We start from the raw sequence: 16,340 nt of genomic DNA, 5'->3' as shown, positions 1-16,340 counted from the left end.
GGGACGCTGGAGACCCCCAGGCGCAGTGGGATTTAAAAGTTCTACCTAAGGGCCAGAGCCGGAGTGCAGCGGACAGCCTCCCAGGAACCCAAACTTGCTTGCAACTTGATTCAGGGCTTCCAACCTCTGAAACCAGGGGGGGGGGTCAAAAACTGTTTTGAAGTTTCCTGGTCTACAGCGTTTCACTCCAGCAGTTCCAGCAAACACAATCAGGGCCGTGAGTCTGTTCACCCCACATTCTCAAAACCAAGTTTTAGAGAGGAAGGGCAGGTTGGTTGCTTGCCCAGAGTCAGGGAGGGAAAAATGAGCAGAAGGGAGGAGGATTAGGTTCAGGGGAACCCGGAATCTTGAGGGGAGATATCAGGACAGTCCAAAGTGGGATTATAGAAAGTGGCCTTGAAGGGTAGGATAAGGGGAAGGCTTCTACGGACCCTGCCCTCAGAAAAAGAAAATTGAGGGGCGGAAGCGATAGCACAGCTGGGAAGGTGTTTGCCTTGCACGCAGCCAACCCAGTTTCGATCCTTTGCATCCCCCAAGCCCAGTAGGAGTAATTCCTGAGTGCCGAGCCAGGAGTAACCCCTGAGCATCGCCAGGGGTGACCCCAAAAGCAAAAAAAAAAAACAATAAAAAGTTCTCCCTAAATTTCTTTCCAACCAGACAGTCCCCATGTTATTCTGGGGAGCCTGATTTTGCCTGGAGCCCCATCAAGGATGCAGTTCCTTGACTGGCCCTCAGCTCTCCATCCTTCTCCTCAGGCACGTGGGGCTGTGTCCTCTAAGCATTAACCCCCCTCCCCCCACACACACCCTGTGTAGTCCCGACTTCAGCTGTGTCTTGCACATAGTCCAGCTGTGTCCTCCCATTTGGGGAGGCGGACATTGACCAGCCTCGGCCTCTGCTCTCGCCTGAATGGTCACCCACCCCGGTTCTCCCTGCAGGACATGTGCCGTCCTCCCAGGCCCCTGCAAAGGGCCTTAGCTTGCTCCTGAGTCACTGTGTGTGTGGTTGGCCGTGGCCCGTATTTTGCTAAATGACCTCTCAGTCCTGGTCCGAATGACCATCAAAGGACAGTCCCTCTCCTTCAGGGGCGGAGAGGTCGGGGTGATGGGTGAGATCAGTCCCAGGGCCCGGATGAGGCATGGATCATTCAGGGGCCTCTGCTTTTTGTCTTTGATTTCAGTTGGCCCTTGGATGACATGACTCGGTCACCACCGGTTTAGCTGTCCTTCCTCTTGCCCAGCCGTGAAAGGCAGAGAGGGACTGTTTTATTTAAGAGAAAGAAAGAAAGAAAGAAAGAAAGAAAGAAAGAACACCCCTCCCCCCTTAACCGTTGTCTGACATTTTCATCCCATACAGGAGTCAGACCGTGGGCTCTTTGGGTGACACTCTGTATTTTAAGCCCGGAGCCTGGCATGCTGTGCCTTACAGGTGCATGCGTGGTGATTTGTCGTGGTTTTTGGCCTGCCCCCCGCCCCAACTCCCCGCCCAAGACAGACAGCTACAATAACCACGTTCTGTGTTTCCTGGCTCTGGAAACAGACCGTTTGGGATTCCTTTTATAGTTTCTCCGGCTAACGACTCCAGTGCCCACTCACTTGTGGTCTTGTAGTAAATCAAAACCGGTTTGAAAGATGCGGCTCGGTTATATAATCCTGAGTGTCCCATGAAGTCACCTCCCTGTGGGGGGGGGGAGGGGGGAGAGAGAGAGAGAGAGAGAGAGAGAGTGTGTGTGTTTAAGGGTGGGGAGGGCCGCAAGTTTTGCCTTAAACAGTGTGAACTTAGCCACCGCGGAGTCTCATTAAAAACAGAAGCACAGGGGCTGAAGCAGTAATAGTCCAGCCTTGCACGTGGCAGACCCAGGTTCAATTCCCGGCACCCCTAGGGTCCCCTGAGCCCTACCAGGAATGATCCCGGGTTGCAGAGCCAGCAGTCAACCCTGAGCACCCACCCTCCCATCCCCCACCTTACCCCCAGAAAGGAAAATAAAAGCACTGATTATACTTATATATGGCCTTTTATAAAATAAAATAATAAAAAAAATAAAATAATAATAAAATAAAAGCACAGGTCCATGCCAATCTTTTGAAAAAAGTCTTCCCCTCTCTCTTGGGGGTCTCATGCCTCTCATCTTCTGTCCCTGCTATCATGGTTGAAAACCGCTCCTGGGCTGGAGCGATAGCACAGAAGTTAGGGCGTTTGCCTTGCACCCGACTGACCTGGGTTCAATTTCCAGAATCCTATATGGTCCCCCAGCACTGCCAGGGGTAATTCCTGAGTGCTTGAGTCAGGAGTAACCCCTGTGCATCGCAAAGCAAAAAAAAAAAAAAAGAAAAGAAAAGAAAGGAAAGTGGTGAGGGTCAGATCTGGTTGACAAATCACTTTGCAAACTGTCCCTTTGAAGAGAACCCAGAATTTTGAGTAGCTTGGGGGTGAGGGTGTGTGTGTGTGTGTGTGTGTGTGTGTGTGTGTGTATGTATGTGTATGGGGGGGGGGGGTGTCGCCAGGTCTAGGGCAGCTCCTTGAAGGTCCCAATGGCCTCTGGGTGGCTTCATCCACAGTTGGTTACTCAGAGGTTGCAAAGCTAGCAACAGTGTTCCCGCGATAACCAGCGGAACGGTCCACAGATTTGGGGCTCATGGGGAGGGAGTCACCTTCCTCTGCCAGGGCAGGCCTGGTGACAGTGGTGGGTGGGCGCAGAGGCTCTGTAGAGTGTACCAAGCGTGCTGGGGGCGGGTAGGGGGGTGGGCGGAGCCAGGTAGAGGCCAGGCCTCTGTCCAGCTCAACGCCAAACGCAAAACGCGTGGCGTTGCCCCAGGTTCTAGAAGCCACCTCCCCGCCCCCATGGGCCTGGAATCTTCCTCCCAAACCGGCCCCGGGGTCCATGCCAATCTTTTGAAAAAAGTCTTCCCCTCTCTCTCCGGGGTCTCCTGCCTCTCAGAACCGGAGAACAATTAAAGCGCGAGTTCTTCCCAGGCAGCTGGGGAATTGTGCCAAATAAATCAGAAACCTTCAGCCGGGGGCTCCCGAGACTCCCGCCTCATAATGAGAGCAGATCTATTAGCCCTCTCGCCATTGTCTTTCATTTCTCAAGTGAGGTGATTCTAATTAAATTAATCTGCATGTCAATCTATCGGTGATCAATCAAAGAGCCCGCGGTCCCCCCTCGGCTGCGGGGTGCGGGCGGCTGACAGGGGCTGATAATGGGGGAAGAAATAAAGTGTGGAGCAAAGTTAATTAGTCAACATAATAGGTGGATTAACGCGGGGCCGCCTGACTGCTGTCTCCCCCGTGTCGGAGCACGAGGTGGGAGCCAAGGCTGCAATTACAGACAATTATTATATTTGGTTGCGAGAGGCCGCGTGCACAAACATCTCTCTGAGGGGCTCGCCTTCCAAGCCTCCCCTCCAAGGCTCAGGAGAAGTGTAGGTCATTTCGGTCTCATTGTTTGAGTCGAAGTTCTCCGAGAAGGACCTTCGTCAGGGTCCCTTCTGGCCAGTGGTGGCCACAGTCAGTCGGAGACCGAGATGGCCGGGAAGGGTTCGGATAGTTACCCCTGGCTGGAGTGATAGCACAGTGGGAAGGGGCATTTGCTTTGCCTTGCACGCGGCCAACCTGGGTTCGATTCCTTCATCCCTCTCGGAGAGCCTGGCAAGCTCCCGCGAATATCCTGCCCACACGGCAGAGCCTGGCAAGCTCCCCATGGCGTATTCGATCTGCCAAACACAGTAAGAACAAGTCTCACAATGGAGACGTTCCTGGTGCCCGCTCGAGCAAATTGATGAACAACAGGGATGACAGTGCTACCGTGCTACCCCCAGAGTGGGGGTGGTGGTGGTACATCTGAGTTTGGGGTCACGAAGCATCCATCTAAGTCCTTTCATTAGCAGGGATTTGGGGGCGGGCGGGGCATGGAGATAGTGGGAAAAGATGGGGGGGCACTTTGGTCTGATGAACGAACTTAATGTGGGGAAGTAATTGGTACAAGAGTACCACCCCACCCCTCCAAAGAAATAAGACCCCCCACCCAGAAGAGAAAACTATACCCCAGGCCTTCCTTGAAAACTCTATTTTCATTTTTCTCTCCTCTTAACCCGATGCATTGTGGGAGGGGTGTGCATGGAGCGGGGGGAGGGGAGGGTGGGGCTGGGGCATAATATTTCCTTTATTTCCGTGATCAACTGTGATATCTGCTTCAGTATCTGAACTGAAGGGTAATTTAGGTGAAACACAACCATCCTTGTGTAAAAAAATAAATAAATAAAAGAGAGAGAGAGAGAGAAAATGCTAATAAAGATCCTCTTGTTAAAATTATGGTTAACCGTGTACCTTCTGCTTGTCTCCCGATAAACTGTGCAATTTGACTTAAAACGGCATCAAAAGCGTGTCACGCCGGAAAGCCCCCCCCCACCCCATCATCAATAGCGCCTCTTGTTAGGCTGGGGCGGCATCAGCGGCAGTTATTATGTGAAATAGCTCAGGCGATTTTTCTGCCGCTCCCTGCTGTTATTTCTTGAACGCGCGTGTCTCGCCCCGCGTGGCTCTCCGATGAAGACGCTCACCCGTGTCTCCCGCTTCCGTCCCTCCAGGTCGTGGTGTCTACCACCGTCAACGTGGACGGCCACGTCCTGGCGGTCTCCGACAACATGTTCGTCCACAATAACTCCAAGCACGGGCGGAGGGCGCGGCGCCTTGACCCCTCGGAAGGTACGCCCTCTTATCTGGAACATGGTAGGCGCACCATTTTCATTGGTCGGCGTTGCTGCTCTAACTGTCAACCCTGCTTGCTTTCCTTTGCCTCCCGCTCTGCCAGGCTTGGCTGCAGGTGGCACATGTGGGTGGGCCGGGCGGGGAGGGTGGAGAGTGTTTGGGACTGGAAGGCATCTCCTGCAGAACACCCTCCCCCGCCCCCCTGGCCCTGGGCATGACTGAGATGGTCTGGATGGCCAGCCGGGGGAATGGAGGGCCCAGGGTGGGACCCCTGAGCTCGAGCTCCCTCTTTTTGCGGGGGGGGGGTCACACCCGGTGATGCTCAGGAGTTACTCCTGGCTCTGCAATCAGGAATTACTCCTGGCAGTGCTCGGGGGACCCTATGGGATGCTGGGAATTGAACCCGGGTCGGCCGTGTGCAAGACAAGCATCTTCTCTCCGGCCCCTGTTTGTTTGGTTTTAATTTTGGTTCACATCTGGCGGTTCTTGGGGACTACCTGTACTCAAAAGGGTTGCTCCCTTTTAGGAATGTTTAGGAAGACTAGGTTTATTTTATTTTATTGCTTTTGGGGTCACACCTGGCGATGTACAGGGATTATTCCTGGCTCTGCACTCAGGAATTACTCTTGGCGGTGCTTGGGGGACAATATGGGATGCTGGGAATTGAACCCGGGTCCACCGCATGCAAGGCAAACACCCTCCCCACTGTGCTATCGCTCTTGAGCTTCCTCTTGATTAAAATCTAAACACAAGTCAGAAGAGCGGAACAGAAAGGGAGATGCGTTTTCGGATGTCCTGGTGTCTCTGCTCTGAGCATGAGCCCCATCCCCATGCTGACATGAGGCTCCGAGGGATGGGGCTCCGAGTCCTTCATCCACTCACCTGGGCATCTACGGCTCCAGAGCCCCGAGTGGTGCGTGTTCCAGACACACTCAGGAAACCGCTTACATTCCAGTGGCCTTGCGCTGGGCTTTCTCTGGCGTCCTTAGCTTCAGTGCGGGCCCCATCCCCATCTCTGGCCCATGGGCCGCATCTGCCGGATTCTTTTAAAAGAATACCACGCAGGATAACCAGCCATGTGCTTGGCTATTCCCCGTGACTTCCCCGTGATGCAGTTCATCCGGTGGCCAGCACTCTGCTCTGCCCGCCTAAACACACCAGCTAGCGCCCTTTGGACCTACTGTTTTCCGCATCCAAGGCAAGATACTTGCTATACTTTTTTTTTATTCACGAACCTCACAGAACGCTTCTCGCAGAAGTTCCTCCCTGCCTTCGGTATTTTTACAGTCACTCTAAAGCAAAAAAAAAAGAAAAAGAAAAAGAAAAAAAGGCATCTTTGTTCCAAAGCTGCCACTTTGTGGTTTCATTAGCGTGGGGATGGATGGATATGACGTTTTTTTTTTTTTTTTTTTTTTTTTTTTTTTTTTTTTTGCAGGAGGCCCTTAGAAACACCTGTTCACAATTACATTTCTAGTTCAATTTCTGGGTTTGAAAATGCTCCCGCTTTTGAGTAGCATCGCCTTCTGAGTGCTCCGGGAGTAACTTAGTTGAGGTTGAGGATGGCAGCATCAAGATGGAAGGAAATGGGGTTGGGGTGGGGGTGGGGAAGACAGGTGGGACTCACCGGGCATAGTCGGGGGATCTTGGGCCAGAGGAATTCAGACCCTTCCCCCACTTCCCCTTCCACTGGCCAATGGAAACCCTTGGACCGGGAGAGAGGCCACCTGCAGGGGCAGAAACTCAGACCCCATCATGCCATGGAACTGTGTCCCCCAAAGCCTGGGAGGGCTGGAACTGCCTTGTGGGGTGGATGTTCTCTGTTCCCTTCAAGAAGCACAAACATCCCTGGGGGGTGTCAAGTGGGTTGTCACTCTTCTGAAAAGAGCACAGGGGGGACCTGCAAGGAAGGGACTTTCAAAGTGGGAGGCGGGGAGCCTCAGTTTCCTCTCTGAGCATCATCTCCCATGAGCCACATGCCATCCAAGCGAGGGTCCATGTGTGTTAGGTGGGGCGGGGAGGAAATGAAGGTGGTGAGCCCTGGGCATTGGAAGCTAAATGGTGTGTGTAAGGCCGGGTGGGGACAGCACTGGGACACTCTGTCTCCCCCAACTCCAGAATTTGTCGCCAGTTTGGGTCCACGCTGGTTCCCATGACCCTGGGGTCCAACTTGTCTGGCTTGCCCCCGGCCAACTTTGATGGACAAATCAGTCTGCTTCTCAGACCTCTCTCTCCCCCGCCTCTCCAACTGGCCTTGGCATAGCTAGAGGACAGGGGTGGCCCGCAGGGACTGTCCCCATCGCTCAGAAACCAACTGCCTGGCTCCTCTGCCCACCTCTGCTCGGATCCCGTTGCCCAGATGCCCGTGTCCACAGGTCTAGAGGATGGTCCCTCCCTGAAGCCTTCACAGTGACCCTGCGGTAGTGTCCCAGCCCGGCCTGCGTGTCCACCCCTCTTATTTCCAGTTGGAGAGGCACGACAGCGGTGACTCTCTGTCCTTGGGGCCAGCAGGGGGTCTTGGCAGTCTCTGTCTCCCTCCTGGTTTCCTTCCCCCCCATGGAGGCGGAGTGCCTGGTCGGTCCCTGGGCTCTGGGCTGACCCATGGGGGCACCTCAGGCTTTCCTGGATGGTGTCCGGCATCCCCCTCATGGAGTGGACAGGAAGGTGGTCCTTCCCAGCTGCCCTGCCCTCTCCCGCGGCAGTGCCCACCGTCCCAAGCCAGTCGGGGACTTAACTATCATGACCCGGTGCCATCGTGGTCCCCAAAGGGCTGTGGAGGTCAAGCCTGCATCTCAGACGTTTTCTGCTTGGATTCCAGGCCCACCGCATGATCCCCTCCTCTCCTCTCTCTCTCTCTCTCTCTGTTCTCACCCACGGTAGCACGCTGCCCAGCTCCGATGCCCACCCCCCCCTTTCATCAGCTGGCACCCACTAACGCTTTATTATCTAATGATCTACGGCATAGCAAGGCCGAGGGCCCATGCTCAGTATGCTGATACTGAGCGTCCTGAGAAGCGACCACCTGACTTTCTATTAGCACGCACGTGTGCAAAGCCAGGCAGCCCTGAGCAGCGTCTATGCAAATGCCTGGCAAGACCCTTGGGCATCTTTTGTCAGGAAGTGCTTGACAAGCAGTTCAAATGCTGTGCTTTTGGTGGGGGGCTCTTTCCCTCTCTGGGCGGACCTGTCTCTCTTCTCCACCTCAACACCCCTGCTCAGAAGGCAAAGAGAAGCCTCACCCTGACCTCAGCCATCCTAGTGGCAGGCACCAGCTCCTTGCCGAGTTTGGGCATCCAAGATGGTCCCAACTTGCTGGGTTCTTGTTTCCTTTGTGTGTGTGTGTGTGTGTGTGTGTGTGTGTGTGTGTGTGTTTCAGGGCCATGCCCAGTTGTGCTCAGGGCTTCCTCCTCGCTCAGAGCTCAGGGGACCTCATGGGATGCTGGCGATAGAACTCAGGTTGGTCACAGGGAAACCAAGCACCCTACCCCCTGCCTGCTGGTTTGTTTATTTTTCATGGAAGATTTGTTTTGTGGTTTGTTTGTGTGTTTTTTTCCCCAAGTTGTCAGGATTTTGTGCAATAGGGACTCGCTTTTTGGGGGGAGAGGGGCTTTTTGGGTCACACCCAACAATGCTCAAGGGTGACTCCTGGCTCTGCCTTCAAGGAATTACTCCTGGTGGTGCTTGGAGGGATCCTATGGGATGCCGGGGATTGAACCCAGGTTGGCCGCGTGCAAGGCAAACGCCCTCCCCACTGTGCCAACCCCCCAGTGTTGACTCGTACTGGAAAAAGATCTATAATAGTAACTGAGCATGGAGCTCCCGGGTTTTTGCCAAAGATGAACAAACAACACTCTTTAAACCAGGACACCTAACTCAGGTCATGGGCTAAGTACAGATGTTCCTGATCGCCGGCATCTCAGCAATGGGAAAGAGTTTTGGTGCAGCTTGGTGGGCGTCAAATGGGAATGAATGAATGAACGAATGAATGAAGTCTTCCTCCATAGGAGGGAGACATGTCCCCAGAGGCCAGCGTTGTCCATGGGATTAGAGCAGAAGTGGGTTGGGTATGGCAGAGCACCTGGAGGAAGTGCGGGAGAAAGAGCCTGGTTCGCTGGCTCTCCCGTTCCAGGCTCTGAGCTGGGGCCAGGGGTGGCGGTGGGATGGCCGGGCACAGCCCCTCCGAGGTCCCCAGAGCAGTACCCCTCCAGGTGACCCCCGAGTTTCCCCAGTCTGAACCCTTCACCTGCCAGCCCAGGCAGGGATGGAATCTGCTTCCGGACTCTGCCAAGCTGAAGGTGGGGGGACAAACTGGGGCATTTGCACCAAAAACTTGCCCAGGGGCTCAGGGATTGTAGCACAGTCGCACTGTCTCCCCGTTGTTCATCGATTTGCTCAAGTGGACATCAGGAACGGCTCCATTGTGATCCTTGTTGTTCCTTTTTATGGCATATTGCATACGCCACGGGGAGCTTGCTGGGTTCTGCCGTGTGGGTGGGATACTCTCAGTAGCTTGCTGGGCTCTCCGAGAGGGGCGGAGGAATCGAACCTGGGTCGGCTGCGTGCAAGGCAAACAAAACGCTCTACCCCACTGTGCTATCGCTCTAGCCAAGGCTAGATTAGAGGAAGAAAACCCCGCCCTTTCTCTTCAAGCCCGTTGTCCACACGTGGCTTTGCCTGCTGACTTAGTAGAAAGCAGGTTTCGGAAGGTGTGAAAAAGCAGGGGAGGGGTGGGGCGGGGCGGGGCGGGAAGAGGTGACTGATGGCTGGAGCATCCGGTTCTGTTCCCCGCCCCCCCACCATCCAGGCTCCCCCTCACCTTGCAGGAGCCGTGAGTCCCTGGACCTGTGCCCTGGCTGGGGGTGGGAGGAGGGGTGTCACCATGCCCGGCCTTATCCCGCCGTTGCTACTCCCAACTGCCCCCGACACTGGTCTTGCCCTTCAGTACTGGTCCTTCCTGAAGCCCTTCAGCTGCAGACAGACAGACAGATGGACAGAAAGCCGTCTCTGATTCCGCCGCTTGCCTCTGGGTCTCTGGTCCCTCAGCTCCTCATGCCCAGAAGTTTTGTGTTTTTTTTTTTTTGCTTTTTGGGTCACACCCAGCGATGCACAGGGGTTCCTCCTGGCTCTGCACTCAGGAATGACTCCCGGCAGTGCTTGGGGGACACTATGGGATGCTGAGAATCGAACCCGGGTTGGCTGCATGCAAGGCAAACGCCCTACCTGCTGTGCTATCTCTCCAGGCCCAGGCCCAGAAGTTCTTAAATGTGCGCCTTGGGCGGGGTACACATGGGGAAGGGTCCCCCGGTGCGTGGGGATTCCAGATCCAAAGGCGGCCCAGAGCATCCTATGGAACGGGGAGACCTCTGCCTCTCCCCTCTGCCCCTGGGCCTGGAGCCTCAGGGCTGTGGGTCTCTGCTAGGACAGGGGGTGCCCGGAATGAATCCTGGGGAGCTGGACTCAGCATGCCCCTGTGCCCCTGCCCGGGGCCTGACTTGGCAGGAAGCTCGGCCCCCAGGTAGAGAGAATGAATGGGAGCTGCTCCTAGCACATGCGCCCCGGGAAGTACCTGCCTTCCCCTCTTTCCTTTTGCGGGGAGCGTGGGGGGCTTTGAACAAACAGCCCCGTCTTCACACACAAGCAGAGAGGCAGCCAAGCCCAACCCTGACTGGCACAGGGAAGGAGGCATCCAGGAGGCCTTCCTGCAGGAAAGTACATTTAGCCCCAGGCAGGAGGGAGGACCGTGTTTGGGCTGGGCAGAGCAGGCAGACGCTGGTTTCAGATAGGGAATAGTGCCAGGCCTGAGCCCCTCCCCTAGGGACCCCTGGGATTAAGAAGTGCCACAGAGAGGGGCCTGGCGACTACTGGGGTGTCTGACGGGCACAGTGAGGTGGGGGAGGGGCAGGCAGGGCCCGGAGCTTCCCTTCACAGGCTTGAATGAGGGGGCTCCTGGTGGTGAAGACTCAGGATGGTCCCGCCCCCAACTATAGAGACAACAGGAGTTCCCAGGGCAGGGAGATGCCCACTTGGCCCATCCCCCGACCCTCCTGAGTGACCCCTTGGTGCTGAGGTGCTGGTCACCTACTACATAAACCCAGAGCCAACTCCCTTCACCTTTTTTGGGGGGGGCTGGGGGGAGCATACCTGGCAATGCTCAGGGCTCACTCTTGACTGCACTCAGGAGTCATTCCTGGTGGTGCTCAGGGGACCCTATGGGATGCTGGGAATCGAACCCGGGTTGGCCCCGTGCAAGGCAAACGCTCTCCCTGCTGTGCTATTACTCTGGCCTCATCCAGATCCATCCTTTCACCTTGAGTGCAGGGTTGATAGAAGCCCCTGGGCCTTGGTTAGTGCTCTCTCTCCCTCCCTCTCTTTCTCTCTCTCTCTCTCTCTTTCTCTTTCTCTCTCCTTTTCTTCTCTCTCCTCTCTCCCTCTCTCTCCCCTTCTCTCTCCCTCCCTCTCTTCCCTCTCTCTCCTTTCCCTCTTTGTTTTCCTCTCTCCCTCCCCCCTCTTTCCCTCTCCCTCTCTTTCTCCTTCTCTCTCTCCCTCTCTATCCCCCTTTCTCTCCCTCCCTCTCCCTCTCTCCCTCTTTCTCCCTCTTTTCCTCTCTCTCCCTCTCACTCTCTCTCCCTCTCTCCCTCTCTCTCTCTTTTTCTCTCTCCCTCTCCCTTACTCTCTCTCCCTTTCTTTCTTCCTCTTTCTTTCCCTCTCTCCCTCTCTCCTCCTCCTCCTCCTCCTCCTCCTCCTCCTCCTCCTCCTCCTCCTCCTTCTTCTTCTTCTTCTCTCTCTCTCTCTCCCTCTCTCTCTCTCTCTCTCTCTCTCTCTCTCCTCTCTTCTTTCCTCTCTCCCTTTCCCTCTCCAAGTAGGGCCCAGACCAGCATGTATGTCTCGGGTGAGGGCTGTAACACCTTCATTTGTTGTTCATGCTTCTGCATCTGACTCAGCGTCTAAGCAAAAATATAAAGTGCAACCCTGCCCAGCACCACTCCAGCTCCTGTGGCGTGAAGTCACAACTCTTAACTGCCCTGTCCGTGAGTAACAGGAAGTTCAGCCACGTAGAAGACAGAGCGATGGGGCCAAGCAGCCTCAGCTGTCCCCACAGAGCAGAACCAGGGCTCAAGTCTGGGAGACGCAGCCCACGAGGCTTGGGAGTCAGGGGAAGTCATAAATCAAGTCACCAGGAAACAGTGGGACCCTGGGACAATAAGCCAACATTTCAATCTTTATTATTATTGTTATTGTTATTGTTGGAGCGATAGCACAGCGGGTAGGGCGTTTGCCTTGTTTGCAGCAGACCCTGGTTCGATTCCTTTGGCCCTCTCCGAGAGCCTGGAAAGCTACCGAGAGTATGTCACCTGCATGGCAGAGCCTGGCAATTTCCCTGTGGCATATTCGATATGCCAAAAACAGTAACAAGTCTCACAATGGAGATGTTACTGGTGCCCACTCGAGCAAATCGATGAACAACAGTACAGTGCTACAGTGCAGTGCATTTTTTTTTGTACAGAAAGCCTTTTTGGGATGTAGCGCTGACCCCACATGTCTGGGGCCCCTGTGGGTCCCAGAACCGCACAGCATCACTGATCCCACCCCACGCCACCCCCCACCAACAGTTTGCCATTGGCATAGACCTGGACTCCCCTCTGCAGAGTGCAAACGTCACCTCCAGAGCTAGAAACAGTTTTCGTTCAGAGCCCAGCAGTGCCTGCCATGTCCGAGTGCAGAAATATCAGGGTGGAGAGGTGAGATTAGGGGGACCAGGGTCAGGGTGGGGGGTGGCAACCAGGCTGGGCGTTAGGAAGGTGTATCTGGGGGCAGCTGGACACTGAACCAAGCTGACTCGCCGGGGTCAGGGGACAAGCCAGTCCATCAGTTTCCCAGAGGAGGGGTGTGAGAGCCAAAGAGACAGGCAGGGGGGTGGGTGGGGTGGGCATGGGAGGGCAGGCAGGATATGCGGGTGCCCCCGGAAGGGGAAGGGGCGGTCGTTAGCTCATCTGCCCACTGCCCTTCCTCCTGGTCTCCACATTGCCGGGACCGCCACCTGCGCTCTGGGTTCTGGCGGGCTGGGGTGGGGGGGAATGCTCGTGCTCCGAGTGGGGGGTTGGTAGGAGGTTCCTGCTGCTGCCTGGGGCTGGGGGGGGATGGAATTGGAGGGTGGGGGGAGGGGACAGAGCCCTGGCGGAAGTGACTGGAAGAATCTTGCAGCGCTCGGCAGCGGCGGCTGGGAGCTGGGTGGTGGCTGTGCTGTCCACTGCCGGTCCCCACCGTGCCTTCGCTTACTCATCGAGCCGTCCCGTCATTCATCTCCCTGACATATTTATTGACCGGCCGGGCCCTGTCTCAGACGGTCAGGAAGCAGAGGCAGAGCCCGGCGGGTGGGGTGGGGGAGCCCCGGACGCTGGGAGGGAGGCCCCGCGGTCACGTGTGTCCGCGGTATTCATGTGCCGAGTCCCAGCAAATAACCACACAGGCCACCGCTTTGGCCGGGCAGGGCGGCGCCAGGAGGAGTGCTGACGGCCGGGCAGAAACTGGAGGGAGACAGGGTGGCCACGGTCGCATGGGGGAGGGGATCAGAAGCCAGTGACACAGCCCGTGGCGGGGTGAGGAAGGGCCCCATGGAGAGGAAATAATATTTCGGATGTGGGAGAGCGGGTCTCCAGAATCTGCAGGGGGACCGGTCTTGGCAGTTGGGTGACGGGGTCATCGGGAGACTCCTGAGGGCTGAGCTCCGTTTTGGGGTCCCACCCGGCGATGCTCAGGGGTCACTCCTGGCTCTGCACTCAGGAATCACTCCTGATGATGCTCAGGGAACCCTATGGGATGTCGGGGATCGAACCCAGCTTGGCCACGGACGAGGCAAACATCCTTCATACCGTCCTGTGGTTCTGGTTTGGAGATCCTTGGTTTGGCCATTTCTCCCCCACCCACGACGTTGCTTTCTCCGACGTAGGGAAATGGGTCCAGAGTGCTCGGAGTCCCAGGCTGTGCTCCCAGGAGAGTGCTCTCCATAGAGCCGTGTGCGGGCAGATGATGTTGGCTGAGTGGTCCATGGGTGGTCACAGCCCATTGTGTCCAGGCCTGAGTATCCCCGTGCCCTGTCTTTCCATGGACAGTAGAAACTGCTGCATTCGAGAGAAACTCGAGGCCACCCTCCCAAGATTTGGCTGGGGCCGGGCAGGGGAGAGAATTAGGCTCATGGGGTCCTGCAGTCCCGGGATCGGTGAGCGTCCAGCCCTGGACACTTACTGCTGCTTCTCACGCCCACCAAATGCCGCCACGCCGTCCGTTAACATGGTCCTGGCATCTGTGGGAGCACGTGGACCGCGTGGCTCAAAGATGATTTGAAGGACTAGAACAATAGCTCAGTGAGGAGGGTGTTTACCTTGCACACAGCCGACCTGGGTTCAGTTCCCAGCATCCCATATGGTCCCCCGAACCTACCAGGAGTAATTCCTGAGTGCATGAGCCAGGAGTTAACCCCTGTACATTGCTGGGTGTGACCCAAAAAGCAAAAAAAAAAAAAGTGATTTGAACAGGCAGCTCAGTGCTGAGCTCGTGCCTCTCTGGCTTAGGAGAACAAATCAGGGGGCGCACGTCACCCCGTATCAGCATAGCCCAGCTCGGTCGCCCCCGCCTACCGCTCCCAACCCCCAAGGCTGCAGCCTGCAATACTCAGTGGACAAACGTGGACCTATATAGAAATGAGGAGAGGAGGTGCTCCCTACCCTCAGTGGGTGACTTGGAGGCCATGGACACGGTTTCCTCGTTCAGGAGACAGCAGCGAGGTTTCCCTAGGGGCAGTGGGAGGAAGTCTGCCATGTGGACTGGTGAGGTCCGCAGGGCACGTTGGCCCAGACAGGACCCGGTCATGCAGGCTGGTCACTGCGGTGGCACAGATGGTCACAGGAAGGGAAAGGCCCAGGGAAACCCTCAACTGCTTGCTTGCGGGGTGTAGGGGGAGCAAGACCCTGAAATCCGTCGGGATGGGACTCAGTTCTTCTCTCACCACGAGGCTTAACTATAGACCCCAAGTGCCTGTTGTTTCTAACCTGTTAGGGCGAGCGTGTGAGAATTTGATTTGTGAGTGTTTGCTCCCAGGTGGTGGGCTGATTTTTCAGTAATTTTTTTTATTTGCCTTTTGGGTCACACTCGTGATGCTCAGGGGTTTCTCCTGGCTCTGCACTCAGGAATTACTCCTGGCAGTGCTCAGGGGACCCTCTGGGATGCTGGGAATCAAACCCATATCGGCCGTGTGCAAGGCAAATGCCTTCCCCGCTGGACTATCGCTCTAGCCCCCCTGGGTTGATTTTTCAGTGACCACCCGCAGGACACCAGTGGTTGGAATCCTCCCAGGGCTGGGTGAATCGGGAGGCAGACACCGGGTGGAGGGAGGACTCTGGGGACTCCTGTGCCCAGGCCAGCTTTTTTTCTCATCCTTCTGGAGGGACGGGGGACAGGTGGGAGGGGGAGTAACACAGATTTTTGAGACACCAGAAAATGTGAACTCCATCAGCGCGACAGTGGGTGAGGAGAGTGATTAAAATCTGCGGATGGCACAGAGAGAGCTTTTCAAGTGATTCCTTCTTCTCTTGGGTTCTGTTCGGGGGCCCATCACAGCCCTCTGGAGGTGCCCGCTGTGTGGATCCTTTTTCCTGTCGGCAGGTGAGGGGCGGTGTCTCTCCGGCTTTCTCTGTGTTGTCTCGTTTTTTTTTTCTTTTTTTCAAATCTTTCTTTTCCTTCCCCATAGAGAAGGGAAATAATGTATTTCTGGTTGCTCTCTGCTGAAATCTTCTGGCGAAATCATCAAACCGGCCGTGCTTTCCCACTAACTTTTATGTGCGCCCCATCTATAAAGTCAGGGCTCGGATTCCTCTACCTTTCAACTTTGGCAGAATCCGAGAAAGTTGGCGGTTAGCTCAACTCTGTGGAATCCAATGTTCTTGCTCAAGAGTAAGAAAGCGGTGGGGGCCGGGGGGCTGCGGGTGGGGGGGCAGGGGACGGGGGATGAGGAGAAGCCAGGGGAAAAGTTATTAAAAACACTGTTTTAGGATGAGGTATGTCATAGGCGAGTGGGTATGCTTTGCTGTCTCTGTGCAAACTATAGTGATGGAAAAAAGATAATAATAATATGAGGATGACAGGCACCGAGGAGAGGGCTGGGGTCCAGGACCCAGAGGCCAGTTCCCCGGGTCTCATCCTCCGCGTGAGAAACGCACGCTCTCGTGGTGGTCACTTGCAGCCGCCCCTGGGCTTAACAGCCCAGATCATAACAATAGGAACGCGGCCTCGCCTGGCCGCGTCCTCTGCGTTCTCGTGTTGAAGTTGGCACCCGCCGCCCCAGAGCAGGGTGCCAGGTTTGGAACTTGGAAGAAGAAGAAGGTAGAGTGAGATTTTTTTTTTTACTATAATTCATACATGGGACTGAGTCTTCTGGGGGAAATAACTCGACTTGGAAATAGAGTAGTAATATTCTGTAAAGTTAATAAATATCCACCCTCTGTCTGGGGAATAAGGAATTGTGCAATGAAGTTTTCTTTTCTTCTTTTTATTTTATTTTATTATTTTTTTAAATGGGACTTTGGCTATATTTACACGATTGAAGGGAATCGCTTAGCCAAACTGAGCAGAAATGTCAGATA

General features: G+C 55.4%; 1 protein-coding gene across 4 annotated transcripts in view; it reads left to right on the top strand.

Moving 5' to 3' along the window:
* The window catches only part of EBF1 (EBF transcription factor 1), a 400,167-nt gene that overhangs the window by 276,664 nt on the left and 107,163 nt on the right, over window positions 1-16,340 (top strand). For 2 of the 4 annotated variants that reach the window (XM_056107979.1, XM_056107978.1), the window contains exon 8: window positions 4,587-4,704. In XM_056107979.1, the coding sequence (XP_055963954.1) occupies window positions 4,587-4,704 (118 nt within the window). Of the gene's footprint in view, window positions 1-4,586; window positions 4,729-16,340 lie in introns of all 4 variants that reach the window. The other 2 variants (XM_056107977.1, XM_056107976.1) reach the window with 1 other exon arrangement.

The sequence above is a fragment of the Sorex fumeus genome, unplaced genomic scaffold (assembly GCF_029834395.1).
Source record: "Sorex fumeus unplaced genomic scaffold, SorFum_2.1 ptg000187l, whole genome shotgun sequence".
Taxonomy (NCBI): domain Eukaryota; kingdom Metazoa; phylum Chordata; class Mammalia; order Eulipotyphla; family Soricidae; genus Sorex; species Sorex fumeus.
The sequence above is the reverse complement of the archived record's forward strand: the minus strand, read 5'-3'. Positions and strand labels throughout refer to the sequence as shown.